The sequence below is a fragment of the Montipora foliosa genome, chromosome 1 (genome assembly GCF_036669935.1).
Source record: "Montipora foliosa isolate CH-2021 chromosome 1, ASM3666993v2, whole genome shotgun sequence".
Taxonomy (NCBI): domain Eukaryota; kingdom Metazoa; phylum Cnidaria; class Anthozoa; order Scleractinia; family Acroporidae; genus Montipora; species Montipora foliosa.
The window spans coordinates 33,780,860-33,793,359 of NC_090869.1; the positions used below are offsets into that span (position 1 = coordinate 33,780,860).

Consider the following 12,500-nt stretch of genomic DNA (forward strand, 5'->3'; position numbering starts at 1 on the left):
AAGTATAAGCAACATGAGAGGTTTTATAACAATATTTGAATGTATGGATGCTGTACCTTCCTTATTGGCCTTATTTTCTGTTGAATGAATGATATCCATTTTGTAAAACTATATGAAGTAGTGGCAAAAGTTGGAAATCCGTCTCCTTTTAGCGGCGCTACAGCGGTTCAAAGTCGGCCAAAATCCCATACATTTACTGTAAAGTTAGCTGTGTTTGTCCACCCCCCCCCCCCCCCCCCCCCCCCAGCCAAGAGGGCGCCAAAAACCTTGGAAAAGGTCTATGAGGGGGGTTTAAAGTCTTCTCTTAGTCTGTTGTTTGAGATTGGGTGACGAAGCTCCTTGTGCATGCGTCTAACTCAACAATGGTTCTTATTACGGGAAAGCGGATGAACAGAGGAGCAGGATATGGTATGCAGTTGCCTTGTGAGTTTAAGTTTAAAGGAGACAAATTTTCGTGCCACTAGCTTGAAGAAAGGTTTAAAAAGGAAAACTTTGATGTACTGTAATGCAAAAAAAAGAAGCTACTTGTAATCGAAATGACTATGTTTTGTCTAGGACAGTGTGTGATATTAAACCATTAAAATCGAACCTATTTTGTTAGAAATTTTCTTGATATTGTTCACTGCCCGCTTACGGCAGCCAAGGATATATTTTAGACCATCTAAACCCCGAATAGGTGTCCGTGTCTACTTATTTAATAAGAGAGATGTTCTCTTACAGGAGGTTAGCGACGTTCGCGCCCATTGCTACTGCGCATTTTTTCGCACATGTCACGCACACGTCATGCATCGCAGACTACAAAATTCAAAGTAAACACGATGCTAAAGGCGCAAACAGTTTCCCCAAGAATGAAACGTGAGAGCGTGTGGCATCATGGGATAGCTGTGGACCAAGATCTTCTTGGAAATGTCACGCAATGATGTGACAGTGCGAATATACCATCGCTTTGAGAACTTCGCAGCGATTTTACTCTTTTGAATGCTTGGTGACCCCTACTTTATGCTCTTGTGCGACCGAAGTTTTCTTTATTTCTTAGACTAATATGTATCGTTTTTCAAGGTATAGTTCACCGCAGAAAAAGACATCAGCTGTAAAGATTAATTTAGTTATATTAGTTATGTTTAATTGAGTACGCTTACCTGATCTAAATTTCACTAATGTAGCTTTTTTATCGCTGACAATTATTGTAAGCTACGATAATTTTAAAATAATGCAATCTTCTAAAAGTGCACCTCATGATCTCGAAAACGAGCACAGTCACCCCCCAATTTTTTTTTAAAAAAATCTGTACGTGGGAACATTTTGGGCATGAACGTCCTTAAATGCGTAGTGTTAAATTAGAGGAGAAATTGCCAGAGTCGCAGTTTGGTGTCTCCTTACAGGAAGTGTCCATTAGTGGAAGTTTGACTGTAACTGAAAATGTTTAACTTGTTAACATTTGTTGCAACTGTGTCTGGGAACGGAGGACTTACGGATGAAAAATGGTAAGCACAGACAAAAGTTTCTCACATTTCGAAGTCTTCCATTCTACAATTTAGGCAGTGACCTCTAGCTCTTTGCTATTACAGTATCCTGTTTTAAACATGTTCAACAAATAAAGTTTGCCTCTGAGGGGAAAACATTGTCATCAAATACATCAATCTTACGCAACTAAAATCAAAACAACATCATTAAAATTGCTCCAAAATTATTAAGGCTGTTGGAATGAATAGCCATCATTGTTACCACAATTTTCAGGAATGTTTGTTAATGATGCGTTTCATTGCGTCCCGTGGGAAGCAGTTACAGGCCAAAACTGGTTTGACGAGAATTCTGAACTGTCTCTACATGTGGAAATGAGGTTCTGGGGTGGTGAGACTTAGGTTTTTTTTTTTCGTCTTAATTGGGCCGTTGATTTGGAATTGCTGAGTGTTCTCTCCGACCTACATATAGAATCAAAAATTCCCCTGGCACCGAAGGTATTCATCAAGTGTCTTACATGTACATTTTTTTGTATTATTTGTCACCATCATCTAGATACAGCATGCTGGTCCTATTTTGTCCACTAAAATGAATTCTCGTTAATATTTTGATGATTACAGTATTTCATGGAATTCACACTCTTCTCTATGGTTGTGAGTGATGCATGCACTTCAGGCCTTCATTCTTCTCACTTATTATTACACTCACTCATGGTGACCCATATATATCATGTATGACAACATGGATATTCACTCACTACATATACTTACAAAAAGAACATTAAGTGAAGAACAGAATAAGAAAACATGCAAACCTTCTTAGGCTCACTTTCAAATTTCAAGATACAGTGTACATGTATAACAACATTGATAAAAATGTTCTGCATATAATGACTTGTATATATCTGAAGAACGGACTATAGCTAAAAGAGAGAAACGACCCTCAAATTTAAGCAAGTACTGTCTCTGATAGGCACCTGAAAAAGGTGGCTCCTATTAAACTGTGTGGCTTCATAGCTCAGTTGGTAGAGCATTGCAATGTACGTACCAGCATTGCAGAGGACTCAGTGAGAGGTCATGAGTCTGAATCCTGTTGGAGCCAACTTAATTTTTCAGCTGTCTATCAGAGACAAATTTTGCTTATTTATTAACCCATTGACTCCTGGGGGTTCCCCATTGACGAGTAAAATCGTCTGGGGCTGGTTGTTCGAAGTCTGGTTAGCGCTAACTGCTGCTTAATCTTGAGGTATCAAATCCTATATGTTTCCATGGTATTTAACGCTGGTTAGCGCTAACCGTGCTTTGAGCAACCCGGGTCAGGCATTTAAGACAGAGTAAAATACTAAGTTATTATGGCTGGTTTGGGTGTCAAAGGGTTAAATTATCCAGATAAGTGCAAAGATCAGGTTGTTTATGTGTTTAAAATTAATTGGAAAGTGATACCTACAATTTCAGAAATTTTCAAAAGTCCTTCCAAACTCTTTATGTACCCTATATTTAATGCTCCAGCTTGTCCTGATGTTTTTATACTAGGGTCTTCCATGCTTCGTCCTCTTCCTAGAGCACTCTAAAATAGCTCAAGACGGTAACCATCCAACCCCTGAAAACATAAAAGGTTCCGTAACTGGGTGCTTTGTGCTTTTAGTAAAAAGTTATTTTATCATATCTCTCAGATAATATGCATGCTATGATCATAGGCAGCCCAAGTTTGCGTCACTAGAGAGCGTGTAATAATTAATATCTAGTGGGAAGATGACCTTTGAGTGCAAGCGGTATTGGGTTACAGGCAGCCTTCAAACGCGTTATAAGACTTTGCATGAAATAAAATACTGTCGATTATGAAACCTAAAAAAATGTTCAATTTAACGTTCCACAAAGTCTTATAATGCATTTAAATTCTCAACGGTTGTTTGTAACCCAATACCTCTTGCACTCAAAGGTCATCTTCCCACTAGTAATTATTACATGGCTTCTATTGAAGCGAACTTGGGCTGCCTATGCTATGATTGGCTAACTTAGCGGGTCGTACTGTAGATTACTGCCCGCTATACAGCCCACTATTAAAACTTGAAACTTTCTGTTACTACCACGCCATTTATGTTACATAAACTTGTTGAACATTTTTAAGTGGCAATCATTTGTGGCAGATGATCCTTCTGCTTGACTTCAGCTAGTTTCCTTTCCAATTCAGGCCCTGTCAGGGGGGGGGGGTGCCCATGTCCTCCGTCTGAATTTCACAGCCAGCTATGTCGCAATTTCGGAACATTCTTGTGTCGCCTGTCGGAATTTCATTAATAAATTTTAGCTCATTGCCCCTCTGACAATCCCCATTCGCTGGAACGATGCCAACGGAACATATGGCCTCTATCTTTCGTACTTTTAAGCCCAGGGTTTTGAGAGCTTTTTTAATGTTTAATACCTATTCATATTACTTGGAATAGTTGTTGAAGTCAATGAAATTCCATCTAGCAAACTATACAAGTGAATAAAGGCCTAATCTGGCAAAGCTATCGAGCTATAACAGCATTTCTACAATTCTGGTAGTGCAAGAGTCTACTTCTTCCGAGTTCAACTCTGATTTAGTTGTCAGACTGTGCTTTTCTGTAACTATAACAACCCAGGAGGAAGGACATTATCGACCATTCATTATCCGCAAGGCATGCGTTTACAAAAGGTCTGTGAAAAATCATAGTTAGTAAAGGGGACTGGTTATGAAACTCAGCAAACTTCAAAGGGTTAAACAATAGCGCGGTCTCTGATGTTGAACAGACCCGTCACGTGACTCTGACCGTGCACAAGTTCGGCACTCCTACGACTCCCTTATGACTCTGATAGTGATGTATTTCAACAACTCGCTTACGATTTGGAACACCGAGATGAACACGATCAATAGAGAAAAAAGTATCTCTCTGACAGACTGATGGAGTGTGCACGTGGGCACATGCGGGGCACATGGGCACATGCAGGGAGAACATGATACGTAAAGCGGAAAAGTCCTCAAAGGGAGTGATGCACTGAATGCGTCAATCACATGAAATGAACAATCAAAACAGCAGTAAAATGAGCTGTATTTCTGTTCGCCTTTATTGGACCCTTATTAGCCATAATTGGCCATTATTGTTAACAATGATCATTATTAAGTAATTACGACAAATTGTGTACGTGCAAATGTTCCGCGGTCCGCAGAACATTCACAATTCTGAAATTCGCTGTCGGTCGGTCTTGACATTTGTGTCGCTTTCGCTAATTCGTTGTAATAGTCTGTCGGTCGTCGCCAGTTCGTGGCTATCATGTCGCCAGTTCAAGGCCATGTCGCTTGTCGGAATTTATCCCTAACAGGGCCTCTCCAATGTGCAAGCTTGAGTACCTCAGAAATGTAATGATAATTATTTACTTATCTTGCTAACGTGGTTTTCTCGGCCCATGCTGAAATTTCCAGATCTTCCTTTTTTCCTTTGATTTATGGCCCATGAAAGCGCAAAAATCAACGAAAAAGACTTGGTTCGTAACTTGCAGTACAGAACTCGAACTTGGTTAGTAAGAGGTTAACGTATGTATTTTGTAGTGGTTGTCACGTTTTACTTTTTCCCAGAAGTTCCTTTGTATTGCTGACCATACAGAACTATTTATGGTACATGAAAAACAAACTAGTCAAAACGACCAAATCAAGATCAAATTTCAACCACAACTTTTTTCAAAAGTCCAAGAAGATATTTTGGTCATCCTAACATACATTAACCCTTTCAGCCCCGATAGTGCCAAATGGCACTTATAGATTTTACTCTGTCTAACGCCAGACGATTTTACTCGTCAATGGGGAACCCCTCGGGGCTTAAAGGGTTAAGCTAACAGCGTGAAAAAACTATGTCCCCGTTTAACCCTTTCAGCCCCGATAGTGCCAAATGGCACTTATAGATTTTACTCTGTCTAACGCCAGACGATTTTACTCGTCAATGGGGAACCCCTCGGGGCTTAAAGGGTTAATATCACATAGCTCATGGATCAGAATAGAAGGTCTATAATATTATGCATCGGATTCACTCATCGGATCCAAGAATAAACATGATTTTTTTTATATAATGTTTCTGAAATGTTGCTTGTCATTGTTGCGTCCATTCGCACAAAAGATGATCAGACTACGAACAACGCTTCAGTTTAATCAACATTTTTTTTATATAAGAAAGTTATCTGTAGATTTTAAGGTTTCTATAAGTGTTAAATTTGGCAACATGAAATCCATGCACAGTATAGCTTTGTTATATTACTGAACCCGGCGGAAACAAGTTATTAAATTATGCAGAAGGAAAAAATTATGAAGGGAGGATCATGCATTGGATAAAAAGGATAAAAAGTATTTTTTCACCTCTAAATTGCCTTGGTTATCGATGGGTTTCCGCAATCTTGCAAGCAAGACATTTTGTGCAGCTGGAGAAAATTCGGATCTCAATATTTACACTGATGATCGTCAAAATTACGATCAAGCGAACCAACGAATAATCTTTCCTAAGAGAATCAGATTTTAAAAAAGAAATGACCTTACCTTTTGCGAAGGAGAATTTCCAGACAGGTGATGTTTCCTTTTCAATACTGCAACTGCAAGTTGAAAAACATCACGTTATAAACTCACGGAAATGTACACATTGGAAAGCAATAAAAGAGACCGCGTCATTCATTGGCTACATGGTTCATTGGCCAATCATATCTCGTTTTAGAATAATGACAAGCCCAAAATAATTGATTGAGAATGATTGCAAAATTAGTTTGCCTCACTTTGGTGGATATGAAAAATGGCGGTAGATTTTACCTGTTCATGTGAATATTAAATGCTCAAAAGTCGAGGATCTTAAAAAAGAAAAAAAACGAAAGTCGTCATAAGTAGCGAAATCTTGTAGCTAAAGATGCTATCAGTGCAAGAAACGGCAGAGAAATGTAAGTACGGCCCTAAGCTAAGCTGATTTCTATTTTTTTTGGAATTGCCTTCCATAACAGCCAAATGGCCGTCCGAATGTTTATGCCCTATGATACATGTAGCTCTTTTTCTGATGATCAAATGCTGTCAATGACATGTTTGCAAATAATTATTTTCGTGTACCATTTCAGCTAACTAACAACAACACTGATGATATAAAACTGTAAACGAAATGTGGATAGAATGCACCAGTCACTTGAAATCCCCCCCCCCCCCCACCAATTCGGGCTTACGCTGGGCATTCACTTTTTATGCAAGTGAAAGTGAGTGAAGTCCCCGGTTCCCGGGCACAAAAGTGAGTGGTGCATTCCCCCACCCCTACTGTTCAACACATGGTACTCCCTTTGTAAAACAACTTATCATTGCCAAGTGTAGTTATAACACACTGGTTAAAATTAAAGACACTGTTGGCAGCCATGAAATAAACAGATTGATCTTTCAGCAGCCAGCAAATAACTTGCCAAAGCTCCTCAATGCACAATTGCACAATGAGTATGTCAAAAATAATTAATATCTTTATTGTAGTAGTTTCATTGATACTTCTAGATAAATTGACAATGAAACACAACCAGGGGCACCCAACGACCAATTTGTTGTAAAATGTATTATTATACCCCAGTTAATGAAAATAAATGTTATTAAGGCATTTTCAGGTGTTTTTCAGTGTTGCTGGGAAAACATTATCTGTTCCTTTTTCCCAGCAAGACACACAAGAAATTTCCCAGCCAGCGAGATAAAATTGGTTGGTTTCCCAGCCAGGAATTCCGTGCGCTTTCTTGTCCAGATTTACGTTCCACAATAACAAATGAAGAATATTTGCAAGACAGTGATGCCAAATACTGACCATTATTTAGAGTAATGGCTAATAGGCTTTGCAAAATGTGAAAAACCAGAATCCACGATCGAGTTTGTCAAGAAAGCGACAATAATGTGTGCAAAATTACTAAGATGCGCGAAGATGAAGACCTCTGACCAAGGAGTGACTGCCCCACTTAATTTCCCCGGTAGGGGATGCGAAGACCGTGACTTCCAGCGAATTCTCCGCCTACCGGGGAACCAAAATGGAGTGTATATGAGGTGAAAGTCCCCGCAATCCCCCGCTAAGGCCCGAATTGGGGGGGGGGGGGGGTGCGGGTGTTTCAAATGACTGGTGCATAAGGCAGTCAAAAAACACATCCCCCATAGAAGAACAAAATCTAGAGATAATTTACCATGGGTCACTCCACAAATTCGTAAATTGTTAAGTAAACGAGATAAGCTGTCCATCAGGAAAAAACGGCAACAAAAGATGGGATTAGATGTCATCAATACAACAGTTAAGTGACTAAAAGCCCTAAAAAGGGTAATACAATGTGAAAATGAGGATTAAGCTTACTGGAGCTATGTCGAGTCAATAATTAATCCAACTGATGATCCAGAAAGTCACACTGGAAGGAAACGTTTTTGGACCTTCATCAAACATCGCAAAACAGACACTATTGGGATTAAGTCCCTCTGCGGTAAAGGTAGAGATCCAGATTTCCTAATTATAAGTCGACCCTCACCTTACACTGACATGGCTGACATTAATATAACAGAATCTGGCGTACTCAAATTGCTGAAATCTTTCAAAGCCCATAAGGCGCCAGGTCCGGACCAAATCAGCCCCCGTGTATTGAAAGAAATGGCAAATGTGATGGCCCCAATGCTAACTACAATATTTAGGAAATTATATGACTCTGGTACTGTTCCTGAGGACTGGAAAACAGCAAACATAGCTCCAGTCTTCAAGAAAGGAAAGAGATCTAGACTGATGCATCAAACTACAGACCAATATCGCTAACCTGTATAGTCTGTAAATTAATGGAACATATCCTGACAAGTCATATCATGAAAATGATCATAACTTCTTATATGGTCTACAACATGGCTTCAGAGGAGGTAGATCTTGTGAAACACAGCTGGTGGAGTTAATTGATGATTTAGCATATAATAATTTATGCAGAATGGAGGTCAAATAGATGTAGCCATAATGGATTTCTCTAAAGGTTTTGACAAAGTTGGTCTCCAAAGACTTCTTCTAAAGTTAGATCACTATGGAATTCGAGGAAAGACAAAGAAATGGATACAAGCCTTCCTTACAAATCGTACCCAGAGAGTTAAATGAGGAACATTCATGTTATACATGTACACATGTCAAGTCAGGAGTCCCCCAAGGATCAATTTTAGGTCCATGCTTATTTTTACTTTACATCAATGATTTACCGGAGTCTTTCAACTGTACGTCTTTTTGCAGATGATTCCCTGCTATACATGACTATACGATCACAGGCTGACACCAAGTTTCTTCAGAGTGATTTAAAGAAACTAGAACAGTGGGAGGAGAAATGGCTTATGGAATTTAATACTGATAAATACCATGTTCTACGGGTCACTCGTAAGCAGAACCCGATAATTCACGATTACACCCTTCACGGTAAAGTCCTTGAAACTGTGCATTCAGCAAAGTACCTGGGAGTCACCCTAACTCGAGACCTCAGGTGGAATCGTCACGTTGAAAACATTGCATATAAGGCAAATCAATTGCTTGGTTTCCTCCGAAGAAATCTGAGAATTAATTCATCTAATTTAAAATCTTTGGCTTACAAGACCTTGGTTCGACCACTACTCGAATACTCTTCAGCAGCATGGGATCCCTATACCAAAGAAAATGTAAAAAAACTGGAAATGGTACAGAGACGTGCAGCTCGGTATGTTTTAAACCGGTACAATTATGTATCAAGTGTTAATGTGATGCTACAGGAATTACAATGGAACACCCTTGAAGAAAGGCGGAAAAAGGATAGACTAGTTATGTTCTATAAAATCCACAATGGCCAAACTGGAATAGACACTGCGAAATATCTGAAGCCACTGGGCCGAGTTAGCCGTCATGTCATCAACCAAGCTTTTTTTATATGAGGTCCCATTCGCTTTTACTGATTATTATAAATTCTCCTACTTTCCAAGAACAATAATCGAGTGGAACGCTTTGCCAAATGAGACTATAAACGCCTCTTCTCTGACGGCATTCACAAACTGCCTTTAATTTAATTCATAATATCATTTAAAATTACTTTTATCTATCTATTTATTTATTTATATATCAACCACTGGCCGTTTTCCAATTTGCAAGAATCATCAATTATTTTGATGGAGGCAAATAAATGGTAGATAGATAGATAGATAGAACTTAATGTTGCATCCAATTCAAATCTCTGGGGTTTATGAATCTTCTTTGTGTATTGCATTTGATATTGTCCAGGCTGGTTGCCAGCTAGTATGAACAGGTTGCAAGGCATGTGTTGTAAATGTGGAGACAGGGTCCGTACGCGTCTTGAAAACCCTTGGATTCCAGAAGTCCGATTTCAAGGCCTTGAAAGTACTTGAAATCGATTTTTGGTCCTTGAAAGTCCTTGATTTTTTATTGATCAAGACTGAAAAGTATTAATCTATGTGTAAATGAAGCCAGTGAAAACAAATGTTCAGGTAAACAAAGTATAACGTTCTCGAATTTTGCTTGGTTTGTGGTATTAATTCTTACTTAATTCTTAGTAGGGTCCTGGAAAGTCCTTGAAAATCCTTGACTTTTTGGCCTTAAAAAGGGTACGAACCCTGTGGAGAGAAATCTTGGGGTGCTGTAGGATTGTTTTAGTGTTCTGTGTGTGGCTTAGTTTCCCATCCCCTTCACATGTTTCAAGTCAAAGCTCTTCCAGAATAGACTTCATGAGATTGGCATTTATCAATCTTAGTGTTTCTTTTCTGGTCTTCTGTAAGCATGGCATTCCTCTTTTCCTGGATCACCTTGTATGGTGCACAATAATATAATTATTATTATTATTATTTTCAATTAATAAATGAACTTGTGTGATTTTAGTGAACAGCAGCCTACCAGTTAATTTGACATCTTCTCATGTGCAGCAGTACCCAGACTTTACGAAATTGTTGACATCTCTGACAAGGCATGTCACAGATAGTGGAATGTCACTTGCAGTTTACAAGGACATGAAACAGGTCAGTGATTTTGAAAATAAACAGGGTGCTGGATTTAATTTTGGATTCAAAGTGGGAGCTTTGAGTTGTTGTAATTACAGTGTATGTTCGTTCATCTCCTTCAAGAGGGTTTTTGCTCATTGTAGTAAAATCTGGATTCATTGGAGGAATAATTACCCGTACATGTAGTTGCACTATAGAAAATAATGTCATTACTTAACCCACTGACACTTCAAACGCCATAGGATGCCCCCATTTTACTCGTCTGGCATTAGACAGAGTAAAATCTGTCAAGTCTCACTCCCAGAGGTCAATCAATAGGGAGCTTTAGCAACGACAACGGCGACGGCAACGAGAACGTTGCAAATTTGCATATTCAGTGGCAAAAACAATTATAGCTTTGCTCGCCCTGCACGTGCTTTTTTCATTTTTGTCCATTTCTTTGCCGTCGTCAGCAAAGCAACAACGTGAAATTACTAAGTTTGAGGTGTTATGGAGAACGTCAGCACTTGGAGATAAAATTTCGTTTTTCTCCCCTAAATTAAGCGCCGCTCGTAACGGTTTCATTCCTGAGGGACTGCCACAACTTTGTCATGTTAAAAGGCTTGGAATAGTCGCGAAGTGATCGCAAGAGAGTCACACTAAATAGATTTTACTCTGTCTAACGCCAGACGATTTTACTGGTCAATGGGGGCATCCTAGGGCATCTGAGGTGTGATTGGGTTAAACTCAGGCAAAAACCCACCGACCCTGTAGGACGTTAAGAACCCACACACTATTCGAGAAGAGTAGGGGATGAAATTCCCAGTGTTGTGGCTGTCCTCTGTGAGTATATGGGTGGGTGGGTAAATTTAAATAGCAGGTCCACATCAGCTGAATAGCTGCCAAAACTTCAACCTGCTGAAACAAATAAATAAGAAATAACAAATAAACAAACCCCTTACACAGGGTTGTCACGATCAGGGGAAAATCAAGGAAAAACAAAATTTTTTCAAGGTCAGGGAAAAGTCGGGGAATTTTTGTAAAAAGTGAGGGAAAATCTTTTGTGTTGTTTAAGTCAATGAAAAGTCAGCCTCGGGGAATTTATTTTTGGCAAGCAGTTCACAAGATTTTGCACACAAAATCCTGTGAAAAGCACAAAGAGATCGAAAACAAAGAGAAGAATGTTGATGGCCTTCAAAAGAAGCTGAAGCAAATGTGATTATTCAACTAATTTAAGGACGGTGCCTACTATCGTTATTGTGCATACTTTCTGCGCATCTCGAGATACTTCGATTTCCTATTGGTGACGCTTAGTAGTAATGTTTTTGTGTGGTTTAAAACTATCCAGAGAAAGTAGATCTTAGTAAGTACTCTTGGTATCCATTCAAAAAGAAAATTGGGGGTAACCATGCATTTTTGAGAGATAATTAAGCTTCAATTTGAGAAAGAATGCCATGCATTGCTTTGTATTTTAAAGCTTTTTGCAAATATTATTCATGAATTATCTTTTAAAAATGTGTGGTTACCCCCAATTTTCTATTTGGATTTCCATAACACTTGTTAAGATCTACATTTCCGGCATAATCACACACTGGGGCAAAAATATCTTTAATTAGTAGGCACCGTCCTTAAGGTCAGTTAAAATTGTTTAGAGGTCGGGGAAAAATCAGGGAGAAGTCAGCAGATTATTTTGTTAGTGTTGAGTGACTGTGGCAACCTTGTGAGAGTGACACTTAATAGATTTTACCCTCTGTCTAACGCCAATAGATTTTACTCTGTCTAATGCCAGATGATTTTACTCGTTAATGGGGAGCATCCTAGGGCAGGGCTCGAAATTAACGAAAAAATCCAGTCGCAATTTTGTGACAAGATACGAAAATTTAGTCGCAATTTTGCAAATTTTAGTCGCAAAATCGCCACGCTGCATTGTGTTGTCAGCGGTTGAGCAAAAAAATATGAGCCCGCAATACTTGTGTGTAAAGAAACCGCTGAAAATGGCGAATCGAAGGAATGGAGCTGTGCACGTAACATCGCAGCTAAATTACTCTACAATTACGCTATCTGAGAAAATTCACAGC

The 12,500-nt window shown here is 39.1% G+C and overlaps 2 protein-coding genes across 4 annotated transcripts in view; one reads left to right on the forward strand and one right to left on the reverse strand.

Moving 5' to 3' along the window:
- Positions 1-6,125, reverse strand: part of LOC137997178 (uncharacterized) — a 31,194-nt gene extending 25,069 nt beyond the window's left edge. The window contains exons 1-3 of one of the 2 annotated variants that reach the window (XM_068843029.1): positions 6,001-6,055; positions 5,824-5,885; positions 2,908-3,060 (exon numbers count right to left, since the gene is read on the reverse strand). In XM_068843029.1, the coding sequence (XP_068699130.1) occupies positions 2,908-3,003 (96 nt within the window). In that variant the 5' untranslated portion in view covers positions 3,004-3,060; positions 5,824-5,885; positions 6,001-6,055. Of the gene's footprint in view, positions 1-2,907; positions 3,061-5,823; positions 5,886-6,000 lie in introns of both variants that reach the window. The other variant, XM_068843021.1, reaches the window with a different exon arrangement.
- A 102-nt stretch (positions 6,126-6,227) lies between these two features.
- Positions 6,228-12,500, forward strand: part of LOC137997192 (HAUS augmin-like complex subunit 4) — a 26,793-nt gene continuing 20,520 nt past the window's right edge. Inside the window, exons 1-2 of one of the 2 annotated variants that reach the window (XM_068843055.1) lie at positions 6,228-6,389; positions 10,325-10,461. In XM_068843055.1, the coding sequence (XP_068699156.1) occupies positions 6,359-6,389; positions 10,325-10,461 (168 nt within the window). In that variant the 5' untranslated portion in view covers positions 6,228-6,358. The remainder of the gene's footprint in view (positions 6,390-10,324; positions 10,462-12,500) is intronic. The other variant, XM_068843064.1, reaches the window with a different exon arrangement.